The following is a 25579-nucleotide window of genomic DNA, read 5'->3' as shown; positions in this document are numbered from 1 at the left end:
TCTCTCTCTCTCTCTCTCTCTCTCTCTCTCTCTCTCTCTCTCTCTCTCTCTCTCTCTCTCTCTCTCTCTCTCTCTCTGATCACACTGTTAAAAATGCCTGCAAGCTTTTCCACTCGTGTGATGACATATTCATGTGACAGACATGGACCAATCAAAACGCGAGACTGTTATGCGGTTCCATCCCAAAAACCTGGCCTGTGTCATACCTCGACCTTTGAATTAAGTCGTTTCCTCGTGAAAATGTAAATGGTATGTCGCCTTTGTGGCGTGTTTTCTGAAACCAAGGGGATTTCCAATTGTAGTTGAACTTGCACTGCAGCAGCTGTGTATTCACTAATTATCACAGGTTACCGTGTCTCGCTGATCAATGATTGACTTTATAAAGCAAAAAAGGAAGAACAAGGGGAAAAAAAAAAAGAAAAGCATCGATGAGGATAAACACCAAGCTCAGCTTTTTATCGTTTAGGTAGTTTTTCTTTGAGTTGCTGGGTTCGTTGGGACTGCTGCATTGATCTGGCTGCCTTTTTGATTAAACGTTGGACATGGCGCGTTGTTTAAGATTTGGGCAAGTTGTTTACTCTGTTTATAACTGGGATTTTATTTGTAACTTTGGCTATATTTGTTGCTCACTTTTGTTCATTTCTCTGCAGGATAACATTGTTGTTGGCATTGGCGACCACAGTTTGGGCGCAAGTACCACCTAAAGGTAGGTCCTTGGCTGTACCAGGTAGCTGTTTTTAGTGTGTGTGGGTTTTTTTTTTTTTTTAATTTGTTTTTTTTATAAATTTAGTCGTTGCCAATTACTTTTTTTATTATTTTTTTTTCTCCCCAATTTGAAATGCCCAATTATTTTATTAAGCTCAGCTCACCGCTACCACCCCTGCGCTTTCGGGAGGGGCGAAGATGAACACACGTCCTCCGAAGGGTGTGCCGTCAGCCGCCCGCTTCTTTACACACTGCGAACTCACCGTGCAGCCGCCTCCCGTCCACGGTCGGCTGTGGAATAGCCTGGACTCAAACTCGTGACGTCCAGTCCATAGAGCGCATCCTACACTCTAGCGAGTGCTTTTACTGGATGCGCCACTCGGGAGCCCCAGCTGTTTTTAGTTTGTAGCCTACTTGTTGGCTGCGGTGGGGTGGTGTGTGTGTGTGTTCTTTAAATAACATTGCTGTCTCTTGCAGGGTTCGTGACCACAGAATGTCAAGGGAGTGTTATGATGATACTGCTCGATAGGTCGTTTCTTGTTGGAAAATATTTCCGGATTGACCCCATAAGTGAGTGACTAAGCTACATTTAAAGAGTAGGGATGTTTAGTTTATTTATATATAGTCAAGCAAAGCACTTTCTATTAACGGCAGTAAGTGTTGGGATCCCACGTTTCCCATCTAACAAACTTCTTTTGTGTGGTTTTGACTGAGGAAGAGAACTGACATTTTTCCACAATTATAACATATGAAATCACATGGGCTGAAAAACTCTTTGGAAAAATATCCATTTGCCAATAGTGTAATGATGTGCCATTACTAGGTTACTTTTCCTGTTGGCCCGTACTCTGCTTATTTTAAAAGTTACCTTAAGTACACTTGAATGATTGCACAATTGTGTCTTTCTGTAGACAAACAGGGGCAGTCTGTTTCCCTCTCTCCAAAACTGGCAGCACAGTGTGGATATAGTTTATCTGTGGATTTCTGGGGAAATGCCAAATTCCTTGCTTCTGTCCTAAGCTGCTTTGCTCAAAACACAGTATGTATTTTTTTTTTCTAGTTTTCAAAATATACTACTGTATAGCTATGCTGGCACTAAACTAGCCTTTTTCTTTTCATTCAAAGAATGATGAAACCTATAAACTTGCTGTAAGAATTGGCGTGTCTCCAAATAGCGATATGTCTTCATCTTCCTCATACATGCAGACGATGACGTGCCCTTATTTCCCATGGGCAACGAGGGAAATTCTATGTGAAAGAAACTACATGGAGGTAAGAACCCAAGATCTTAAGAACTTTTACATGGCCAACTACAAAATCTTGGTGATGCAGTGACGCTTGGCCAATAGGAAGGAGCCTTAAGGCTTTAAAACTGGCTTGGAACAGGTACTGTTTACATGCCTCTTGAAACTGGAAATACAAGGTTTTAACATTCCCAAAATTCTTTCCATTTCTCTTGCAAATGTCTAGTGATGTAACAGTTATTCGGTATTAAAATACCTGATTTTTTCATTTTTTATATATATAAAATGACTAATGAATCAAGTGTTTATGTAAGATGGTGGATGCTGCTCGTACAGATTCAGCTGAATGCTAAATCAAAAGTAAAACCTCAAACCCCTTAAATGAAAGGGAGTCTTGCAAGAATTAACTCATCACAATAGCACAAGCTCGTTGTTGGAACACCCAAGAGAAACCATGTGTTTGCCTGCAGCGCAGTGTGTATATAGATATAGATATAGATAGATAGATAGATAGTATAGCAGGAAGGTCATCGTGGTAAAACATTAAACATTCTCATTTGACTTTAGTACATGTTGTAATTACTACATCTACTAATCTGGCTGATCGGATCGCTGAAAATGAAATGAGAACCAATGAATTTTAAAGAAAATAGTATGTGTAAATTATCCAATTAAGTCACCTTACATTATTATTATTTATTTCTTAGACACCCTTATCCAGGGCGACTTACAATTGTAAGCAAATGCATTTCAAGTGTTACAATACAAGTGTCAATTCAAGTGTTACATCTGTCATTCCCCTCCAATTCGTGGCAGTATATGGACTTGGCATTGGATAAACTGTAGTGAAAGATTGATAGACCCCGGAACCTCCGAGATGAGCATCAACTGGCAGTTTCAGAGATCGCTTTAATTCTGTGGTAAACCCACAAACTTATATAATTTTAAATGTATTAACAGCATTTTAAGTTGTACCATTTCATTTTTTTAAATGAATGGAAAACATGATGCATGTTATTATAAGCATTTGGGTGACGCCGTATGTTCCCTTCGTTCTAAATAAAAATGTGATTTGGTGTCATTTTAATTAAAATGCTATTAATAAATTACTCCATGGTTGTAGCAGCAGTTTATTCTAGACATATTTTGGCTAGTAGTTAAAGTACAGTGCTTGTCTGTTTTTCATATATATATATATATATATATATATATATATATATATAAATATATATATATATATATACACACAGTACTGTGCAAAAGTTTTAGGCAGGTGTGAAAAAATGCTGTAAAGTAAGAATGCTTTCAAAAATAGACATGTTAATAGATTATATTTATCAATTAACTAAATGCAAAGTGAGTGAACAGAAGAGACATCTAAATCAAATCCATATTTGGGGTGACCACCCTTTGCCTTCAAAACAGCATCAATTCTTCTAGGTACACTTGCACAAAGTCAGGGATTTTGTAGGCATATAGTCAGGTGTATGATTAAACAATTATACCAAACAGGTGCTAATGATCATCAATTCAATATGTAGGTTGAAACACAATCTTTAACAAACAAACAGCTGTGTAGGAGGAATAAAACTGGGTGAGGAACAGCCAAACTCGGCTGAAGACAGTTTACTGTCAAGTCATACACCATGGCAAGACTGAGCACAGCAACAAGACACAAGGTAGTTATACTGCATCAGCAATGTCTCTCCCAGGCAGAAACTTGCCAGGCAGACAGGGGTTTCCCGATGTGCTGTCCAAGCTCTTTTGAAGAAGCACAAAGAAACGGGCAACGTTGAGGACCGTAGACGCAGTGGTCGGCCAAGGAAACTTACTGCAGCAGATGAGACACATCATGCTTACTTCCCTTCGCAATCGAAAGATGTCCAGCAGTGCCATCAGCTCAGAATTGGCAGAAAACAGTGGGACCCTGGTACACCCATCTACTGTCCGGAGAAGTCTGGTCAGAAGTGGCCTTCATAGCCAAAAAGCCATACCTCCGACGTGGAAACAAGGCCAAGCGACTCAACTATGCACGAAAACACAGGAACGCGGGTGCAGAAAAATGGCAGCAGGTGCTCTGGACTGATGAGTCAAAATATGAACTATTTGGCTGTAGCAGAAGGCAGTTTGTTCGCCGAAGGGCTGGAGAGCGGTACACGAATGAGTGTCTGCAGGCAACAGTGAAGCATGTTGGAGGTTCCTTGCAAGTTTGGGGCTGCATTTCTGCAAATGGAGTTGGGGATTTGGTCAGAATTAATGGTCTCCTCAATGCTGAGAAGTGCAGGCAGATACTTATCCATCATGCAATACCATCAGGGAGGCATCTGATTGGCCCCAAATTTATTCTGCAGCATGACAACGACCCCAAACATACAGCGAAAATCATTAAGAACTATCTTCAGCGTAAAGAAGAACAAGGAGTCCTGGAAGTGATGGTATGGCCCCCACAGAGCCCTGATCTCAACATCATAGAGTCTGTCTGGGATTACATGGACAGAGAAGCAACTGAGGCTGCCTAAATCCACAGACGAACTGTGGTTAGTTCTCCAAGATGTTTGGGCCAACCTACCTGCCGAGTTCCTTCAAAAACTGTGTGCAAGTGTACCTAGAAGAATTGATGCTGTTTTGAAGGCAAAGGGTGGTCACACCAAATATGGATTTGATGTAGATTTGTCTTCTGTTCACTCACTTTGCATTTAGTTAATTGATAAATATAAACTATTAACATGTCTTTTTGAAAGCATTCTTACTTTACAGCATTTTTTCACACTTGCCTAAAACTTTTGCACAGTACTGTATGTGTATAATTATATATATATATAATATATATAATAGCTCTGGAAAAAATTAAGAGACCACTGCAAAATTATCAGTTTCTCTGGTTTTACTATTTATAGGTATGTGTTTGGGTAAAATGAACATTTGTTTTATTCTATAAACTACTGACAACATTTATCCCAAATTCCAAATAACAATTTTTATTTGCAGAAAATGACAACTGGTCAAAATAACAAAGATGCAGTGTTGTCAGACCTCGAATAATGCAAAGAAAATAAGTTCATATTCATTTTTAAACGCAATACTAATGTTTTAACTTGAAGAGTTCAGAAATCAGTATTTGGTGGAATTACCCTGATTTTCAAGCACAGCTTTCATGCGTCTTGGCATGCTCTCCACCAGTCTTTCACATTGATGTTGGGTGACTTTATGCCCCTCCTGGAGCAAAAATTCAAGCAGCTCGGCTTTGTTTGATGGCTTGTGACCATCCATCTTCCTCTTGATCACATTCCAGAGGTTTTCAATGGGGTTCAGGTCTGGAGATTGGGCTGGCCATGACAGGGCCTTGATCTGGTGGTCCTCCATCCACACCTTGATTGACCTGGCTGTGTGGCATGGCGCATTGTCCTGCTGGAAAAAACAATCCTCAGAGTTGGGGAACATTGTCAGAGCAGAAGGAAGCAAGTTTTCTTCCAGGACAACCTTGTACTTGGCTTGATTCATGCGTCCTTCACAAAGAAATCTGCCCGATTTCCAGCCTTGCTGAAGCACCCCCAGATGAGTCCAATTTTCAGCTTTGCCCAACGCCTGGTCGTCTAATGGTTAGACAGAGACCTGGAGAGGCCTACAAGCCACAGTGTCTCGCACCCACTGTGAAATGTGGTGGAGGATCGGTGATGATCTGGGGGTGCTTCAGAAATGCTGGAATCGGGCAGCTTTGGCATGAATCAAGCCAAGTACAAGGTGTGGATGGAGGACCACCAGATCAAGACCCTGTCATGGCCAGCCCAATCTGCAGACCTGAACCCCATTGAAAACCTCTGGAATGTGATCAAGAGGAAGATGGATGGTCACAAGCCAAACAAGCCGAGCTGCTTGAATTTTTGCGCCAGGAGTGGCAAAGTCACCCAACATCAATGTGAAAGACTGGTGGAGAGCATGCTAAGACGCATGAAAGCTGTGCTTGAAAATCAGGGTTATTCCACCAAATATTGATTTCTGAACTCTTCCCAAGTTAAAACATTAGTATTATTATGAACTTATTTTCTTTGCATTATTCAAGGTCTGACAACACTGCATCTTTTTTGTTATTTTGACCAGTTGTCATTTTCTGCAAATAAAAATATTGTCATTTTAGAGCATTTATTTGGGATAAATGTTGTCGGTAGTTTATAGAATAAAACAAATGTTCATTTTACCCAAACACATACCTATAAATAGTAAAACCAAAGAAACTTAATTTTGCAGTGGTCTCAATTTTTTCCAGAGGTGTGTGTGTGTAATATTATAAAAAATATGAATTACACACACTGAGACTTGTTGCGTTTTGCTGCCCCGACTTGAATCGCGAAAAAGACTCGCTTGACCTTCTGTGACTCGGGCTCTGACATTTGGGCTCCGTGACTCAGATATTAATTGACGACTTTTTTTTTTTTTTGCACAAGTAAGATTAGTTGCTAGGAAACCTGTGCACAATAAAAACCAACACAACAAAACATCCAATCACTGGTTAGCCGTGGTGTCTTTGCAGCCAATAGTAGTAAGAATAAGAAATTAGAAGCGAGTTAGATTGCAGCGTACTTTAAACTCTGAATCTCGGCTCCTCCCCGCCACCCCAAAACACTAAAAATACATTTCTAAAACTGCATTCTTGAAAAATGTGTAACTTGATCCGGCAATGTCTAAATCAGATTGGCAGATTTTACCCGAATTGAAGTCAAAGTAGATGCTGTAGTCGGAGGGAAAGTAACTAATTTCTTACCTGCGTACAAGTTAAATGGTACTCCGGCGCATTACTAAACTTCCGTTAAAGCAGGGAAGCGCCCATTCAAATCCAGATCACGACTATCAAAATGAAAAACATTAACAAACTTAAATTTCAAGCTTATCTATAAAATGTAGGTACATTCAAACAATAGTCCAAAAGATTGACAGACAAAGTTGAAAAAGGCATGCAAATAGAATAATCTAGCTAGAAAAATAAATATTTTTTTGCATTTTTCTTGAGGGATATCGGACAATGTCCGTTAGGTGAACTGTTCCCCCACTACTACCACTAGTTAAATGGAAATTGATTTTGAGATTGTTTGTTTTCAAGGACTTGGACTCGAATGATCGTGACTCTGACCCTGATGACTCTGACTCAAGGTCTGAGGACTCGACTGCAAGTCTGTTTGTTTTAATACGTATATTAAAGTTTTTATATATTTTTGCGACATGATCTTATTGTATTACTTGTATTGTAACACTTGAAATGTATTTGCTTACGATTGTAAGTCGCCCTGGATAAGGGCGTCTGCTAAGAAATAAATAATAATCTCCATTTAAGCCCCGGACACTGCCCGATGCGATCAATAGCAACGCGATTTTTCAGTCACATTGGGCAGTGTGTTATGCTTCCAAGTTGATAGATTATTCGAAAGTTACAGCACTACAAATGTCGTGACTCAAATATACTTTGTCTTTTAGGTATCTGTTAGGAGAGGAGTGCCACCAATTGGCTCCAGCTTTGTTCAAGATCAACCTGAGGATTGGTCCAACATAAAAATTGAGGTAACCCAAATCGAACCACGATTTTAAAAATTGTAAATTTTTAGTTGTTGACTAACAATTTCACCCCCTGCAGGCAGCTGCTGCTGACAGCGCAGTCTGGCAGGTAGTGTTCCATGGTTCAGAAAAGAAATCTATGACTGTTGCTCAGGCCATATCCAATGGCTATGGAATAAGCACTACACCTACCCGAATAATGCTTAGAGCTGCATACAATGCAACTGAAGTGCAGCTTCAGGAGGTGAGTGATCAAAAGTGGCTGTTTTCCCATGCATTATAGGTTTGTCCAAATTACTACAAATTTGGTCACATGCCTGCTTTAACAGAATGGGATGTAAATCCCCCCCCCCCCCCCTGCTCTCCAACAGATCCAGACTGTGCCAGTGGCAGTCATAAGGTCAACTACCTTTTATAAGAAGAGATGGATGCTCATGATGGTGGATACTGCAGTTGCATGTCCTATTTGTGAGTAAAAGTGTTTATTCTTGCGGCAAATCCTACATCTATTGTTTACATACCAATAAATGGTATTTGCATCCTCAGATGACACCTCGTTCACGGAAGATATGATTACGTGGAAAGTTCCACGAGTCCTTACACCTCTTGTTTCTGCAACACCCATTAAGGACCTGAATGTTCAAATGGGGATTGATGGTCAAAAGCTTAACCCTGAAACAGTTGAGGAAAGAGAATATAAACTGGATGTTGGTCCCAATCTCATCACAGTTCAAATTCCTGTGGGAGCAGATGGTGGCTATTACAAGGTTTGTAAAAATGGAATCTTCTCTTCTCCTTCCCCACCCAATTTGAATAACCAACCAAATTATCTCTTTATCTCTTTTTAGAGCCATGTGTTGAACAAAACATATGGAACTACATTTTTTATTGAAGCAATGCTTGAGCATACCTGGCAAGATGAGGTGTATGATGAAACCAAGTACACAGTACTTCACCCAATAACCACTCCTTTCTTGCCTCGGCCACCTCATGTCACAAACGGTAAGTATTAAAGCTGTGCAGATGCAGAACCTGTGTACCAGGTCAGATTTTCACTTTCACAAAATGTAATCCCCCCCCCCCCCCCCCCAGACACTGTTACAGAGGACCAGCTATTCAATGTGACCCTGGGGACATTCCTGCCTGATGTGGAGCTTGTAGAAATTAAAGTTGGACAAGAGACTCTAACTGTGCCGGAAGCAAACCTAAAAGGGTACAATGCCCAGGAACATAGCTTTCCCAATGGATCCAAGGCCTACACACTCCAGGTGCCATTTGAGGACCCCAATGTACAGTCAGAGGTGAATTATGATCCACTATAAAGTTATTTCTATAAACTGGAATTGTCTGCTAAATTGGACTTGCAACTGCTGTCAGATTAGTTTATGAGCATGTGGAATTTTCAGTGACCTTTGGATATATCCATGTTCTCCTTGCCTTTATTACTTAATACAAACTACATTGGTCCTTTCTGTATGTTGCAGCCAACCTCTCCAGTCACCAGAACATTCACTCTAACCATCACTTATGTGCTGAATATTGTGCCAGAGGATATCCACTTCACCCATCCAGCAGAAGTTATTGCCACAGTTAAAACTATTAGTAAGTGACATTAAGTGCACATCTCTATCAAATCAGCTTCTTTTATTGACCTTTTCCTTCTCTTGCAGTTCCACCTACAGTAACTGGCTATTGTGACATTGCCCAGTTCTATATCCAGGTAACATATGGCAACCTGGGTCGCAACTGGATTCCTTTTGTTGGGTCAACAGAACTTGCTGGTGGCCTGCTTGCCCAGTACAACTACAGTGACAATGCTACCAACTTCTGGATTGCTGTGCCATACAATTCGCTTGATGTAACATATGAAGTAAGGAATGCTTTTTTTTTTTTTTTTTTTTTTTTTTTTTTAAATTTGATTACTTCAGGTCCAGCACCATACTTACAGGATGTGGTGTATCTACAGGTAATCCATTCTTCAGATATCAGAAGCAGGCTTGACTTGACTTTGAAGGATATTGAGACCATGGTTGTGGTGACTACCTTCTCTCTGTCCTGCAGTTTCCCTACAAAGATGATTGGTAATTTATTCTTTTAACATGAAACTTTAAGCTAGGACTCCTCCATGGTTGCATGAAATGGTGCCAGTGCTATTAATTGTGCATAGTTATCTTGGATTCAATTTTTTTTCCCCAGAATGTTTCTCCAATGGAACTATGGCAGCCCTTGCTGTAAAAGTGGAATCTGTCCCCAGCTTGCTTCCAAATCTATTAACTCTAAGGGATCCGAGATGCAGACCTGTTTATTTTGATGCTTTCAATGCAGTCTTCTACTTCAGTGTCAACTCCTGTGGAACAACTAGACGGGTAAGTGGAGTTGTTGGGTATTAAACTTTTTGTATGATTCCTGTTACTTTTTGATCTGACCTTCTCTTTTTTTTTTTTTTTTTTTTCCCCCTCCTCCCCCAGTTTGATAACAATTTCATGATTTATGAAAATGAAGTGCTGTTCTCGATTCCTGGTAACAGTTACCAGTAAGTATTAATTCAGATGTTTTATTTATTTGAAGTTGAATCCATTAACACCCTCTCCTCCTTTCCAGGTTTGCAATTGCTTGTCACTTTCAGATCAATGACACCAAAGTCGTTCAGTTCATGTACCAGGATAATATTCAACATGTCATCCAGCCTGGCTTTGGCGACCTTGAGGTCGTAATGCGTCTTTCCTTGGGTATGACTTGGACATTTGTTTTAAAGGTGCACGCTCTAGTTTTGCTTCCACATATTGATTCTGACATCTCTCTTCCAGATTCATCCTACAGTATCTTCTATGAATCTCAAGATTATCCTCTAGTGAAGTACTTGAGAACTCCTTTATATTTTGAGGTAGAACTCATGTACAGCCAGGATCCACAAGTTGACTTGGTTCTTGAAAACTGTTGGGCTACCTATTCAGCTGACCGGAACAGCCTTCCACAATGGGATGTTATTGTGGAGAGGTATGATACTGTAATCCACTTGAGGTATTATGTTCCGTAACTAAGATTTTTTGTTTCTTCCTTCAACTGACTATTCTTGTTCCAGTTGTGAGTACACCGCTGACACTTACAAGACCCTCTTTCATCCAGTCTCCTCCAATGGGAGAGTCAAGTTTCCTTCTCATTTCAAAAGATTTGAAGTGAAGATGTTTTCCTTTGCAGAAGACCAGGATGCACTGAAAGGGGAGGTAAGGGCACGTGAAGCTTCAGTAAGAAGTGCTCAAACGCCTGCTAGATTATTTTGTCCTTGGAATTACTTGACCAGTTTAAAACTATATATCGGTGCATTAATGCCAGTTTCTTTTAAACAGATTTACTTCCACTGTGGTGTTGTGATGTGTGATGCAAACCAGATATCGGACAGCCTCTGTAATAAACAGTGTGTTTCTGCCAAACGGAGGATTGGTAAGGCGGCTTTTAATTAATCCAAGTCCTTGTAATTTGCATTTTAGACTTTGGTATGTTATTGCTCCTGGAAGTTCAACCCAGATGGATAAGCCTTTTAGGGTCAGTTGCAGTGTACCAGTGGCTTTTTGTCTACTTGAAGCGGACTCTTTGAGACCAGAGAATCCCAATGAAATTGTCAGAATTGCAGAGTACTAATTGGACAATACTACTGATTTTAGTTTTGGCTGATCATGAGAACCAACGTGTGTGTAATTTATATATATATATATATATATATATAAATAAAAAGGTCTTGCATGATTTTGAAGAATCATTTTTCTATGTTTAGTGCAAATATAATTGGACCAATATGTCAAGTGGAATCAGTCTACAAAATGCATACGGTGTGCTTTTACAGGACAATCTACACGCCCATTGTGCTTTGTGTACATTTTAATGATTATAGCCTGCTTCATAAAGTCTGTTTGGTATTTGTGCTTTCAATATTCTTGGTATATGGTTGTTTTAATATGGAGGGAGGGGAGGAAATGCCCTCAACTGCAATTCCTAATCTGCATACCTTTTGCATCCCAACATCTAATGTACGAACAAATCTAGGACATTTGTGAAACTACACAATGTTGGATAAATTCTATTGCAAAGGTAACAAATTAATTTTGTATCCTTGTGTTTTCTCTTGATACACAAGTGGACGTTCAGGTTTAAAGTAAATGTGTTCGTACAACTTAATGTATCAAATTAAGCAGTAATACAAACGTACTGTATTGGCACTGGGGAAAAGCACATGTGTGAAATTTACTATAGTAATTTTTAGAAGGGCTGAAAGGCTTTATTGGGAGTTATTTAAAATATATACTGATGCACAAGAAATGCAACACTTTGGTCTGATGGATTTAATAAACTATTTAACAGATATCAAACAGTTACAGAAAATGTGAACAAATACAGGTCAAACAATCATGTTTTCAGTATGAAACATTTCATGCTGTAAAAATGAAAGCCATTAAAGTTAATATTGGGTATGACCTCCCTGAACATTAACCCTCTATTGCACATTGTAACAAATGCTTCAATTATGTAGTTGCATGCTCCTATTTTCAGGTAACAATCTAAATAAAATGGTAGCGTCCCATTTGGTCATTGAATTAAATTACCACAATGTGTTAGCTTGCATGTGTGAAGGCCCACTTTGAGGAGTATTTTATACTGTAATATTGCAGATTTGAAAAATTACCAATTTTTATAGGTAAAGAATTGTTCATAACTAGAATTTGGTATTGTATTAGTTTTACTATATAAAATGAACAAACTTATGTATCCAGAAAGTTATGCTTACAGAGGGATATGTTGGGCTTACTTTTGTTGGCATATTGCAGTATTTGAGAGGCGATACTCTATAATTTGTCATGTAGCAGATGCTTTTATCCAAAGGGTGCTTTACAACTTTGAGATATACCGTGCTACCAGTTGATGGAATGCCGGATATTGGCACAAGTGGAAACATAGTCTTCAAACTTGTGTCAATTATACCACAGAACCTTTCCCACATGATGTACTACGACAACTGGTTTTGTAGCGTAGATTTGCAAGTGGCACTCTAAGAGAACAATTCAGTATGGGGACAGTCCATTCGCTTACGTGATTGCCCATTCATGTCGGACAATGAGATGAAGAAAAAAGGGAGGGGAACATTTCAAGAGAAAGCATGGACTGTCAATGCTGTAACTCTGTAGTAATGGTATGACAATCGTGCAGTCACTGCGCTAAGTTTGCTGCTGCCATTACTCAAGCTTGGCATGGTCGTATTTTTTGCTGTTCATTATAATGTATTTCAAATGACTTTATACAGATTCTTAATCCACTAATTTTCTCAATTTTAAACTACTCAAATATAAACTTTTTTTTTTTTTTTTAAATATGCAATGCATTTGTTTTATATCCTGGTTATACGGACATAAGGAACACTTGTGTAGCTCCTATTGACATATTTACAAGCAAGGACTGCCTTTATTCTACTTCATTTTTGACCACAATGGCCTGATTTTGGTACACTGCAATCGGAACTAACCTTGCTCTTGCTCTTGCTCTGTCGGTGCGCTCTGTATTTGTTATCATAAATGGTATTGTTAGACCCACTTGCTTGGACTAACTGCCTTTAATGCCCTTGTTGGGTGCATCAAGTGGTGTAGTCTGGGGCAATTGATCTTGATTGTTTTGGAAACCCTAAATTGTTGTTCTTACTCTAGGTCGCAGTGCTGAGTGGCGAGATGCAGAGAAAGCAAAGACTTTTGTTTCATCTGGACCAGTTGATCTGGTGCGAAGTGTTAATGCCCGTCGCGTCAGGCATAGAAATAGTAAGTGTGGTGGGTTTTTTTTGTTTTGTGAATCCTAACCTTTTTTCAAGATTTATTTCCTGTTCACTTTCCGGTGTGGTGTGTGTTGGTTTTTTTTCTTTTTTTATCGATATTTAAATTCTAAAGTACATGTTAGTTGTGCTGAACTTTTTTTTTTTTTTTTTTGTTCTCTCCTGCAGGCTATTGGTCTTTGGTTGCAGTTGGTGGTGTGTGTTCAGTGGTTCTATTTGTCTCTGGAATTGTAGCTTTTAAGAAAATGCAAAAAGATTTATGTTCAAAATAATAATAAAAAAAAAAAACTGAATTTGGTTTCTTAAGGGTATTTGTATGTCTAAATTTTATAATCTAATGGGTGTAGACAGCCTATGGACCATTTACTATCTGAAACCTGGTGCTTTTTATATTTCTGAACAATATTTTGTAAGCCAGATGTGTTTAACCATGATCTTGCACGTCAAGCTTTTAATCCAGTCTTGATTTGCCTCGCACACACCTTGCATGTGTGCCATTTATCTTGTAGCATACAATCGCTGTCTAGATCTTGAATGTGTTCTGGTATGCTTCAGTTTAAGTGTGTAGTATTATATATTCCCAAGAAGCCATGCATCTGGCTTCTAGAATAACAATTTGGGAAATTTTAAAGAATGCCTCGTTAACTTTTGTTTACTGTGTTTTGGGCATATTGAATTAAGTCTTCATTCTCCTGATATTTTGAATAGAGTAATATAAAACTTTGTCTTAATTCCTTTTATTTTACACATGACAGGCTGTAATAAAATTCAAGGTGATAAACTCTAGAAAATGTACCTTGGCAGTCTTCTTTACAAAAGCAACTCCAATCTCAATCCCATATATTCAAGTGTGGTGAAATCTGCTTGGCCAATGGCAGACATTTAATCAATTCGTTGACAATATGTTCTTAGAAAATGGTAACTGACTGTGGACCTTGTTACAGTAGCATTGTGTCTCCTTTTTTTTTTTTTTTTTTTTTTTTTTTTTAAAGCAAAAGCTTAAGTTGTGTTTCTCTGTCGTCGCGTCTCTCTCTCTCTCTCTCTCTCTCTCTCTCTCTCTCTCTCTCAGCCATGGAACAAATATTTGGGCTAGACTAGAATGTCCTGGTCAATGATCAAAACAATGTTGCACTTTTTTTAGTCATTTGAGGGGGTTTTACCTGTGTCTAACATGATCCATATTTGGTTGTACATCTGCATGTGGTGGATTTTTGAGGAATGGGGCTTGGTAACCACTTGCTGTACATATGGGTCTATTACAGTCCTCCAGAATGCTTTTATATAAACACCATGTAATAATGTGTACTAAAAATTGGTGCCATAGAATGCAAAATATCAATTTTTTTTTTTTTATTTTTTTTTTTTTTAATAAAACTTCAATCTTCCAATTGGTTAAGGGCTATCATTAAATATCATAATCGGTATATAGGTCTTCAGCTCCAAAGAGCAAAACCCCTCGGTGTCATGTGCATAACATATTTGAGCCAAATTATCAAGTTTCTTAAAAGCAATGATGGGTATAAATAAATCGGTGAAGGGGGTGGAGGGAAACCAGACAAGCAGTGCCCAAGATCCCTCCTACGTCAGAGAGAGGAGGCAGCTAATTACAACTTTAGAATAATTTCACAAATCAGATATGTTATACTAAACATTATATGTAGATTGTGTTGGCATTTTAGACCTACATTTCATGATTTACTTTTCCTAGAAACAAGTATTTTAAAGAACCCTAAATCTTATTAATTGGAAAACATATCGCATGTAACCATACTTCACTACATATTTTGCAATTTAGCTTTCACACACTGTTCCTAAGGACTAGGTATTCAATATGACCTGGGGGGGGGGGGGGGCATTCCTGCCTGATGTGGAGCTTGTAGAAATAAGTTGGACCAGAGGATTTAACTGTGCAATAAGCAAACCTAAAATGGTATAATGTACAGGAGCATGTCTTTCCCAATATTTAAGACCTACACTCTCCAGGTGCCATTTGAGGATGCTAATTTCACAGGCTGTTGGGATTTGAACCAGGGACCTCCTGGTCCAGTGAACCAACCTCAGCCACTGATTCATTGTGTGACCCTGAGCAAGTCACTTAACCTCCTTGTGCTCCGTCTTTCGGGTGAGATGTAGTTGTAAGTGACTCTGCAGCTGATGCACCCTAGTCTCTGTAAGTCGCCTTGGATAAAGGCGTCTGCTAAATAAACAAATAAAAATGTGCACTATACCAGAACAATCCTTTATTTTGGATTATAAATTGGTACACCAGTAGGTGGCAGCAAAGAACAAAGACTGGTTGAAGCATCAATTTACAGGTAATTGTAAATGGCATGACACCAGTGCAGGACTGATTATTATTTGAATTGCATTTAGAGGCTGAGTGGTGACAGTGGCAAGAGTCCATGAGGAATGTTTTCCCCATGCTGCGGCATTGCTTTTATTTGTGTTCCCATACACCCCACTGTAAAGGATACATGATTAATAACATTGACAATTACCGGCATAGCGCATGAATACTCTTTCATTCGTTTTTATTCATAAATCATTTTTGCATTCGACGAGAGTAACTATCGCTTCCTAAACATTAAATTTAGTATAATTCCAGCAATTTCAATGGTCATTGTAATACGTTGCAATCATACCGAAGATTCACCCCATGAAGTTTGTCAATCCGTAATGTTCACGCTTCCTATTCAAACAAAATACAATCCTTGAATTTGTGCAGATTGTCAGTAATTTTATTTTCAGCGTGTGCAATAGGTACGTTTCATGTTTTGCACTGGGATCGTTTCTGCTAAGTGGTTGACTGCATTTTATTTGTGTTTGTCCCGTTAAGTTAGTAAGACCGCACCTGGTCGTCCTCTCACTTTCGCTTCTTTAGTGGTGTTTAGACCAAAAACCCGCCCCCAGGTAGGCCTTTTTATCATACCTCAAATAGGCTACTGTTATTTATTTGCTGCCTGTCTTAAGATCAATGTCTTGGTTTGTGACAACAGAATGTCTAGGACTTTTTTATATATATATATATATATATATATATATATATAAAATATACAAATACAACATTTTTGCTCAGAAGAACCAATTTACCAGAATGTGGTACTTGTACCAAAACTTAACCCATGTAATGTCAGAAAGCAATACCTTTCACATTGAAAGTGGTACGCTGTCAGATTTTGGTACATGTGCAATCTATTGCAATCTGATGGGTATTTTCCTGTTGTCAAACAGGTAATTAACCATTAATTCTACATTTATTTTTTTGCAAACTTAAACTGGAAACAGACAATCAATTTCTCAAAGGGGGAAAAAAAAAAAAAAAAACAAGACAAAATGAGAAGTCCACAGCAAAGTTGCACAAGTAAAACAAATGTACAAAACCCAATGTACTGCATATGATAAATATTTGCATACTATATTAATGGTGGAAAATATGATTAATTACATTAACAATGATGTAAAAGACAATAGAAAATATGATAAATTAAAGATATGAGAGACAGAGAACCGCATAACGTACCAGATTTGAATGGGCACTTACCTGCTTTCTTAGCGGAAGTTGTTAGGCATTGTTTAGGCAAGCACAGTGCACTGCATACCACCTTTTACTGCATACCTGTAAATAACACTACACAGATTTTATTAAAATACTGTGCTTTTGTAGTGAAGCAGCTTTTGAAGTCTACTAGAGCAAATGTTTGATTTACTTAAGTTGGTGTTAAACAGTTGTGTAATTCTGTATGCTACATTGAAGGTCCTGGGTTAAGTGTGTGATCTAGTGAAGTAATGCATCTGCTGGCGTTTTGAGTAGCATGCTGCATTGAATCTTCCTGATGGCCAGAACGCAGAGCTTTCTGTTGGTATATTAATGTGTAACTGTACCTTTCACACGAGAAAATATTAATGACTTGGATTTATTTTATTTTTTTTAGCCTAGAATTTGGTTACTGATGCCATTTAATACATACTATGACAGGAGGGCTTATTTGGGTTGCTTCTCATTTGTTTGTCAGAATATTGACATGACCACTATGTCTATAGATATCAAGGGGACCCCTGTTTCTCTCTTTCCAAGTCTGGCAACACAGCCAAAGCTGCAGGTCTTTTATATTCTGGTCGAGGGATTAACTGGATATTTATTATCTTATTAACCCCTATGCCATAGTTTGCAGGAGTTTAATAAATCTGCGTGACTGTCGGCTAATTCAGTAATCCGTAGCTGTTCAGTCACACATTCTCACAAGAGTAAATACAAACAATAACAATAATGGAGGACAGCTTTTAGTCTGCCCTGTATTTTAAATGATACAAAACATAATATGCACAGGGACGGGGTGTACCCCGTCACATATCCCCCTCCCCCTTGTGCACAGCACACATGGCCTCAATGGCCACCGCCCCCCTTAAAATCCCCAAAGTCTCGGCAGAAATCCTGACAGCTGTGCAAGGCACTCCAAGAGCGGAAAAACTGGTTCTGGTGGACACCATAAATCCCCAGGCGCTGACATGCAGGCATCCCCAGGCAATGGTGAACAGCTTTTTGTCCGTAACTGGCTATTGTGATGTTTCTGGAGCCTATATCCTGGTTAAACATGGTTCGCAACTGGATTCCTTATTTGGGCTCAAGAGAACTTGATGGATGCTTGTCCTATACAAGTATAATGCTAATTCGACCAATTTCTGGATGACTGTGCCATACAATGCAATTGATGCCACATATGAAGTAAGTGATGTAACTTAGTGTGCAATTTAGCTGTTTGGGTTAAACTCCATACTGACCTGATGTATTGTTTCTGCAGGTGATCAAATCTTCAGACATCAGAAGCAGGCTTCACTTGACCTTGAAGGATATTGAGACCTTCTCTCTATGAAGACTGGTAATTAACTTGTATATATTAATCTACCCAATGTTGGAGAATTGCTTTCTTTTACACAAACTTTTTTAAACTAATTGTTGGTGATTTTGCCTGTGTACACAATTTTATAAAGTTAATTGCCTATCTCCTGTCAGTTCAAGCCACTAGCTCCCTTATGGGGTGAGGGTTTCCTTTGTTAAAGCAGGTCTGGTCAGGGAAAGCGGCTAGGGATACAATTTCAGAATGATGCCACCTTTTTATTTTGGTACCGTACTACCAATCTCACTGTTTAATATAACTTTACTACAACTGTAGGTGCAGCACTGAACAAACAGCTAGTTCAACCAATAAACTGTTTTACTAGTTGTGTAACCAATAGTTGACTAGGAATTTACAAGATTCTATAGGAATTTGCTAGGTGTGTGGTGGGTTTTTTTTTTTTTTTTTTTTGCATTTCTCATTTCCCTCAACTATTCAGTTTGTCTTCTATAGTAAAATTCCTGCCCATACAGAGGCTGCAATGCTGAACAAGATTGACTCAAAGCAATTACATTAAGATTTAGAATCCTTTTTTGCATTAATCAAACAGGATGTATGTTGTACATTTTGAGGCAGTCAAGTGGTTAAACCCTTGAATCATGCAGGTATATGTCATCTTCCCCACACCTGTTGCATGCAAAAGTAACAATACTATAACCTTTGTATAGGCATATACATCATTGTATTTAAGATTGTTTCTCCAAAGGTTCTATGGCAGCTCCTGCTATGAAAGTGGAATCTGTACCTGGATTACTTCCAAATCAACTTACATTTAAGAGATACTAGCTGCAGGCTTCTTCAGTCTGATGCTGTCAATGCAGTCTTCTACTTCAATGTCAACTCCTGTGGAACAACCAGAAGGTTGTCAGTAGTTCTAGTTTAGTCCTCGTGAGATACCGAGAACCCTCTGCTCAATTACCTACCAAAGAACTTGCCCTAAAGAATCTGTATCTCTACCATGTATACATGTACTGTAGTTCTGTTTGGCTGGGCTCTTTTGCCTGAATCTTTGAACATTAGTTTACTTTAAAAATGGTTGGCTAAAATGTACTTAACTGGGTGTTCTGTTTGGGCATCTTTAGGTGCTGTGACAGTTTCATAGAATATGCTGCTAGTATACATTTCAGTTCTTTTGGCCTTTTCTCTTCCAGTTTCACAACAACCTCCTGATTTATGAGAATGAAGTGCTCTCTACAACATTTGGTCCATCTTACCGGTAAGTGTTATATCGGAAGTTGACTATGATTATGAAAATTAAATTAACACCATCGTCTGTCTCCTAGGTTAAGCACTACCTGTCACTATATGGTCAGTGACACCAAGGTATTACAGTTTTTGTACCAGAATAATCCTGCACCTGTCATCCAGCCTGGCTTGGTGACCTTGTGGTCGTCCTGCGGCTTGCACTGGATATGAGTCATTATTACTTTGAAGTGATACATGCTTTAGTAGAGTGTCCGCAAATTAATCCTCCCTTCTCTCTGCAGATTTGTCCTACAATGACTTCTATGGAACTCGGGATTACCCTGTTATGAAGTACTTAAGAACACCCTTGTATTCAGCAGGGATCCACAGGTTGAATTGTTCTTGGAGAACTGCTTGGCAACCTATTCTGCTGACCGGGACAGCCTTCCAAAGTGGGATGTTGTTGTAGACGGTAACTAGTTTGCTGAAATGTGATTCATTTAAAAATGTTTATTGTTCACATATAAATGTAAAATACTTAATCTTTTAGTTGTGAGAACTCTGCTGATACCTACAAGACAGTCTTTCACCTTAGCTGTTTTTTGTTTATTTATTTTTCTCCCAATTCAGAGTATTACTATGATTGACTTAACTTTGCAACTAATTGCCATTTCTTTCTCTTTCAGCCCAAGCCGTTCTGTGGTCTCCTAGTAGCTACCCTTATGTGTTCAGTGGTCCTATTTGTTTCTGGAATTGTAGCTTTTATCAAAATGCAAAAAAGATTCTGAAAATAAAAATGATTCACTTGCAATTCCTTTTGTTGATTTGTATGTATCACTCAGATTACACAGCATGTGGAATAATCTCTTTTGTTATTTAGTATTTATATTTTTTAAGAAGGCTGTTTACTGAAAGACTATTGAAAAAATATAGAAGTTAAAAGTATACCAAAAACACCACTCATAAAATGATTTCTGTTTTGCACCCTGAGCTATACCAGAGCATGCAGTTGTCTATCTTCAAAATCAAATGTTGACACTTCTTTTTCTTTGGAGGAATACTTTAAAGTTAACATATGACTTGACACTATCTTACAGTATTGTTTTAAAAAAATAAACATGCCATTAGGCATGCTGTATAGTATAGGCCACACAGGGAATATCTGAATATATTAGTCTCAGTATGTTGAAACTTAATGTTCACAAAGACCTTGTGGTAATACAAATAAGCAATTGGACATGTTTGTAAACTTGTTGTATAAATGTATTGGACATGACGAGTTGCTACACATTTTATTTTTGCTACTCTTCTCAAAAGATAATTTCAGTTGATCAATAGTTAAACTATTTACTCTTCAGGAACATTTTCAACTCAATCCAGCAATATGGAATTTGGTTACTGCTGGAAAGTCAGTGCTATGGACCAGGAACTTTCACCCCAATGTCAAAGCATTATATTAAAATAAACATTGATATAATGCTATTCAAAGGAAAATGCTGAAATGAATATATAATAGAATGTCAATACTAATGGACACTACTGTATTAAATCCTTGAGGTGTACTTTTAAAAAGAACTAAGGTTATTTTATTTGAATTGTTTTAACTTGGTGAAGGTATATGCAGATGAAATGTGATAAGAGGAGCATGCTACCACATAGTCCAGTATAGTTGAGAGTTGTGAGGTTTACAGACAAACACTGTCACATGATCCTGGACACTGACTCCTGTTGTTTATCTCTTATGAATGCAGAACTGTATAAAACACTAACTAAAATATAATTAGACAAAAAGACCCCGATAAACTGCTTTTGTTAACTTAGTTGGCGATGCACATTTTTACTGCCATCATTTAAAAAAATAATAATAATAATAAAACAATAAAATGCATTATAAAATGGGCTATTTTTATGTACCTACATTTCTTATGTACTTCTTATGGTCATACATGGACACATTTGCAGACTGGATCATTTGCTTTGTTGGTCTGAAGCTGGTGCTGGTAACAGTCTTGGTAGTCGGAATTAAATCCAGAACATCTGTAGACAGTTGATTTCCCATGTCTGTTTTTACAAGGCTCACCTGAGAAAAAATTAATTCTAATTCTGCAGTACTGTGTGGCAAAGCTAGCATATTAATGACAAACTTGGCAAGTGTAGGAAAATGTGGCTCTTCGCTAGGTGTAGACAAGATCACACTTTTGTGCCAGTTTTCATCACCTGCCAGATCCTTTTGAACAGCCATCAAGTCAGTCACTTGATACTGCATAGATTTAATTTCTAGCCAATCCAGCATATTTCCAATAACAATCTAGGAAACGCATTGCAAGCGGGACAATGTGTCCCAAGCTTGCTGTGCTTTGGCTACTTGGTTGAAGAACACTACTAATTTCAGAACACTCTCTCTCTCTGTATAATCTCAAATTGTGTTATTGGTAGCAAATAATCTCAACAATGTTATTGGCAACAAAAAAATAAAATTGTTTAAACAAAATTAGAAGTACAGACAAGACTATGCAATCAAAGTAGGAGTCCTAAATCAGAACTGCACAACATTTTACTTATATATCTATCTATCTATCTAATATATATATATATATATATATATACAGTATATAAATGTAGCCCTCCCTACTTTCACATTACAAAGCATATCTTCAGGGTCAAGGCTTTGATTTCTATGGGACTTGCATTTTAAACACAAATAACTAAACATAACAATTAACATTTTTAACAGTCAACATATGCCAAGAAACATTTCAAATATCTGTTTTCAAAGTTAAATTCTACTTTCTCTTAATTATTAGCCTTACATTAAGCATCCAACTAAGGGTGAGTTTTACCGGAACCCAACCAGTGTTGAAGAATTTTAATACGGTATATCAAAACAGCAACCAAGTCAGTAGAATACACAACTTGGGGCAAGATGCCCCCAGAGGCGTCTTCACAATGTAGGAGGGGGCAATTTACCCCATCAAAACAGACCACATGTTTGGGCCTACAAAAAATTCCCAGCTAACACCCTGTGCTTCAATTGTTGGATTTATATGCAGAAAGCTTTACTATTACCATAATACATTTTTCAGAATAACCACAAATTATTAATGTACATCTACAACTCATTTTTAAAAGCCACCAAGTTATAAAAACTTACCCAAAAAGTGTTGTAATGCTCGAGCGTCCAGGTGCGCATTTGTTCCGCTATAGATTTACATTGGAAAGAAAGTTGAGGACACAAGGATTGAGATAACATGAATTTTAGCGCAATCTAGTGTTAAAAAATAATAATTATTGATGGTAGGCATCATGAAAGAGCACGTATTTATATAAGCATAAGATTGCCGGCTCTGGGCGTTTATTGAGAAAGCGAAGATATTACAATTTAATAATAATAATAATAATAATAATAATTTGCATTGTCTTGTCGATTTAATGTGATAATGTTTCAATTTTCGTGCTTTCAACTTACTCATTCAATGTTACGTTGTGTAGTTTTGGTGTTATCTCACGAGCTGCTAATCGATGTAGCCGCAGTTTATTTCAAACCTTATAACAACCAATGAGTGTATAAGACCATTCATCGTTATATTTGTTCTCGTGTGAGACTATCACTTTTTCAGTCAGCGAAAATATGTTCTAAAAACAGAGTGAATTTGATGTAGCCTTCTTCAAATGGCAAAAAAAGACAACTACGTTTGGAGTTTTTCTACAACAAAAAAGCTAAACCACCAACGCCAGAGACATCAACAGAAACCGAACCTGACTTCTGTAGTTCAGAATGTTATTAACAGCACCGGAGTGTGACGATACTTCCATTCAAACGCTCAGGTTAGTGCAGGTGCAGCTGTCGATAAGAGAGACCCTACCTGTAAAGTGTTGTTTTCAGCTCTATTGATTGTGACAATCTGGTGTAGAACTGGTTCTATGCCCAGGATTTTTTTTTTTTTTTTTTCACCTCGGGGCCGTTTAGCAAAAATAACGAGTTACAATATCACAAATAATGCCGTTTATTATGTCTACCACTACGGATTAACAAGCATCCCAAAATATAATGTAAACAAAAAGTGCCGTTACACAAGCAAATATTCAATATTAAATAACAACAACAATAAAAAAGAAACACAAAACTAGAACGAACTGTCTGAATAGATAGAAAAAAGTAGCCTAATTTAAACCCTTTTTAAAAAAATAAATAAAAAAAAAAACGATGACGCGCCAAAGTTTTTGAGAGTTGATCAGTCCACAGTAGCCAATTTTTGTATGATGGTCCATAACAAAGTCCTTACGCAAACCCTTTGTCGTTTTTTCTAGTATATAAAGTTGATTTATATATTGGATGGTGTATTTAAGGGTCTGGATTTTGGTGAGGGTTTGTCCTCTTTGGCTGTAGTCAGGAGGCAAATAATCCCGAAGGTGATGCAAGGCATCCGCCAGATTCTAATTCTCATTTTCTCTCTCTCGCTGGGTTTCACCCGACGTTTGGTCGAGACTCGGTTTGTTTGTTTGTTTTTGGTTCGCAGCAGCAGCCGCTACGTCGTTATTATAGTTTTGAAAAGCAGAATGCGAAAGACTGGACAAAGGGTTTCCTGCGATATTCATCATCTCTGGAGAAGAACAGACAGAATCAAAAGAGGATGCCGGAGACATACTTTGAGGAGAGAACTCTTGTCCTGTTTCGAAGGCCTTTTCTTTAGTCTTCCAGTCCCAGGCAGCGAGGTTTTGAGTTAATGATGCTTAAACCATCCTCCAAGTTCAGACCTTTGTGCAGATGCACCATTTTCCAACGTGTAAGCTTACAGTAATATCTGACACAAGCAAGCTGTTCCAAAAGCAAAGACAAGACCCCGATTGTGAAGTTGCTTTATACGGTGAGCGTAGGTAGTGACAGTTTATGAGTTCACAGCTAAGAAGAGTTCAAAGAAAGTAAAAGTGCCGAAATGCAACCGACAGCTTTCTTTATCACCACCGTGAAACAGCCTTAAATAGACAGGTAATGTGAAGAAGCAAGACAAATAATTAGATTATCTTGTGTGGAAGTGATCATTTAAATCGAGATTACTACAACTATCAATTTGGTGTGACCAGACTAATGAAGAAATCAAAGAATACTAATACACTTGTGCATGTTAGACAATTTCAAAATGAGAGGGCAGTTCAAAGGAAATAATACCAGTGTGATTGTAGGGAGTTAATTAATACTAACCAAAATAGGTAATATAAACTGAAGAGCAGTAAAATGTCGTTCTCACGTTCAAAAGACTGACTGCTTGTATTCGCTTGGTTTAAAATACTTTTAAAATCCAAGATTAAACTGGCTATGTGATTTTTAAAGTGAGCTAGAAATAAAGGCTGCAAAAAATACAATAAAAAGCATGGTTGGCTGCACACAGAACTTGTCGCTAGCAAATGTTGTCTTCCCTAATCATGTCAAAGTCTGTCAACAAAAGCAATGTAGCCAATTTGATATACATCTGTAACTCTCTCATTCGGTGTCTGCACAGTCGAAAGGAACATCATCGTGCATTTAACCTCTGTAAATAATCAACCAAACCATGCTCTACGGGCTCAACATTCCAGAAAGGCAAATTTAGTTCCAGTTTAAATATTCGATTTGTGTCTGCCACACAACAAAAAGTGACTTTACTGAAGCACGTTGCATCTTTTGAAGTAAATGTAAAGTCATTTTACAAAAAATGTGGAGATTTATACTGGGTTACGACCCTGACTGAAGATATCATTAGCAAAGGGGGCCGGTTGTACTAACGAGGTCAAACAATAGGCCACGCTTTACTAAACATTTTAAAATTTATAAACAAACAATTACCATAATGAACATTATCGTAGTATGTTGCTTACAACATAATAACAATATGTTCATATCTATAAACAGTAACACATTTAAAGCTTGGGACTCGCTGTCTGTAGCTTGGTGTTTTTTTTACATTATCGTCAGCATATTTTAAGTGATTGAAAGCTGAAATTACTTTTTTAAAACACACCTTTCTTATACCAATACAGTACTGGTGAGCGATAACACTATGTAACACAATTTTTGTTCCTGGGTAGTAAGTGTTATTTCCTAATTGCTTATGCCTCAAAAGTATAGAAAATGGCTATTATTCCCCACAAACTTTGCTTTTGTGACCAGGACAGTGATAGTTTGAAATTTTACACGGTGTAATCAGTTCGTTTGAAAACCA

General features: G+C 37.9%; 1 protein-coding gene across 2 annotated transcripts; it reads left to right on the top strand.

Moving 5' to 3' along the window:
* Positions 1–215: 215 nt before the first annotated feature.
* LOC117402219 (uncharacterized) lies at positions 216–20193 on the top strand. 2 transcript variants are annotated; one of them, XM_059023733.1, is made up of 25 exons: positions 216–565; positions 651–706; positions 1183–1275; positions 1617–1744; positions 1831–1977; positions 7416–7499; positions 7573–7737; positions 7865–7961; positions 8040–8260; positions 8342–8495; positions 8586–8794; positions 8978–9095; positions 9164–9363; positions 9460–9574; positions 9690–9859; positions 9962–10026; positions 10095–10222; positions 10301–10490; positions 10576–10717; positions 10841–10934; positions 13184–13291; positions 18102–18179; positions 19349–19413; positions 19685–19854; positions 20069–20193. In XM_059023733.1, the coding sequence occupies exons 1-22, from the start codon at positions 543–545 to the stop codon at positions 18155–18157; spliced, it is 2763 nt and encodes a 920-aa protein (XP_058879716.1). In that variant the 5' UTR covers positions 216–542; the 3' UTR covers positions 18158–18179; positions 19349–19413; positions 19685–19854; positions 20069–20193. The 2 variants fall into 2 exon arrangements, with proteins under 2 accessions (XP_058879716.1, XP_033859032.2); XM_034003141.3 differs by lacking the exons at positions 18102–18179; positions 19349–19413; positions 19685–19854; positions 20069–20193 and adding an exon at positions 13471–14093 and having other exon boundaries at positions 217–565.
* Positions 20194–25579: the final 5386 nt, after the last annotated feature.

The sequence above is a fragment of the Acipenser ruthenus genome, chromosome 5 (assembly GCF_902713425.1).
Source record: "Acipenser ruthenus chromosome 5, fAciRut3.2 maternal haplotype, whole genome shotgun sequence".
NCBI lineage: Eukaryota > Metazoa > Chordata > Actinopteri > Acipenseriformes > Acipenseridae > Acipenser > Acipenser ruthenus.
Note: the sequence above shows the minus strand (reverse complement) of the source record. Positions and strands in the feature narration are given on the sequence as shown.

Bases quoted from the DNA above. Each gene is read 5' to 3' on its own strand.
- LOC117402219 (XM_034003141.3), top strand. From the start codon at position 543: ATGGCGCGTTGTTTAAGATTTGG. The intron at 8,795-8,977 runs GTGAATTATGAT...TGTATGTTGCAG, and splicing joins ACCCCAATGTACAGTCAGAG to CCAACCTCTCCAGTCACCAG. The intron at 9,575-9,689 runs GTAATTTATTCT...TTTTTTCCCCAG, and splicing joins TTTCCCTACAAAGATGATTG to AATGTTTCTCCAATGGAACT.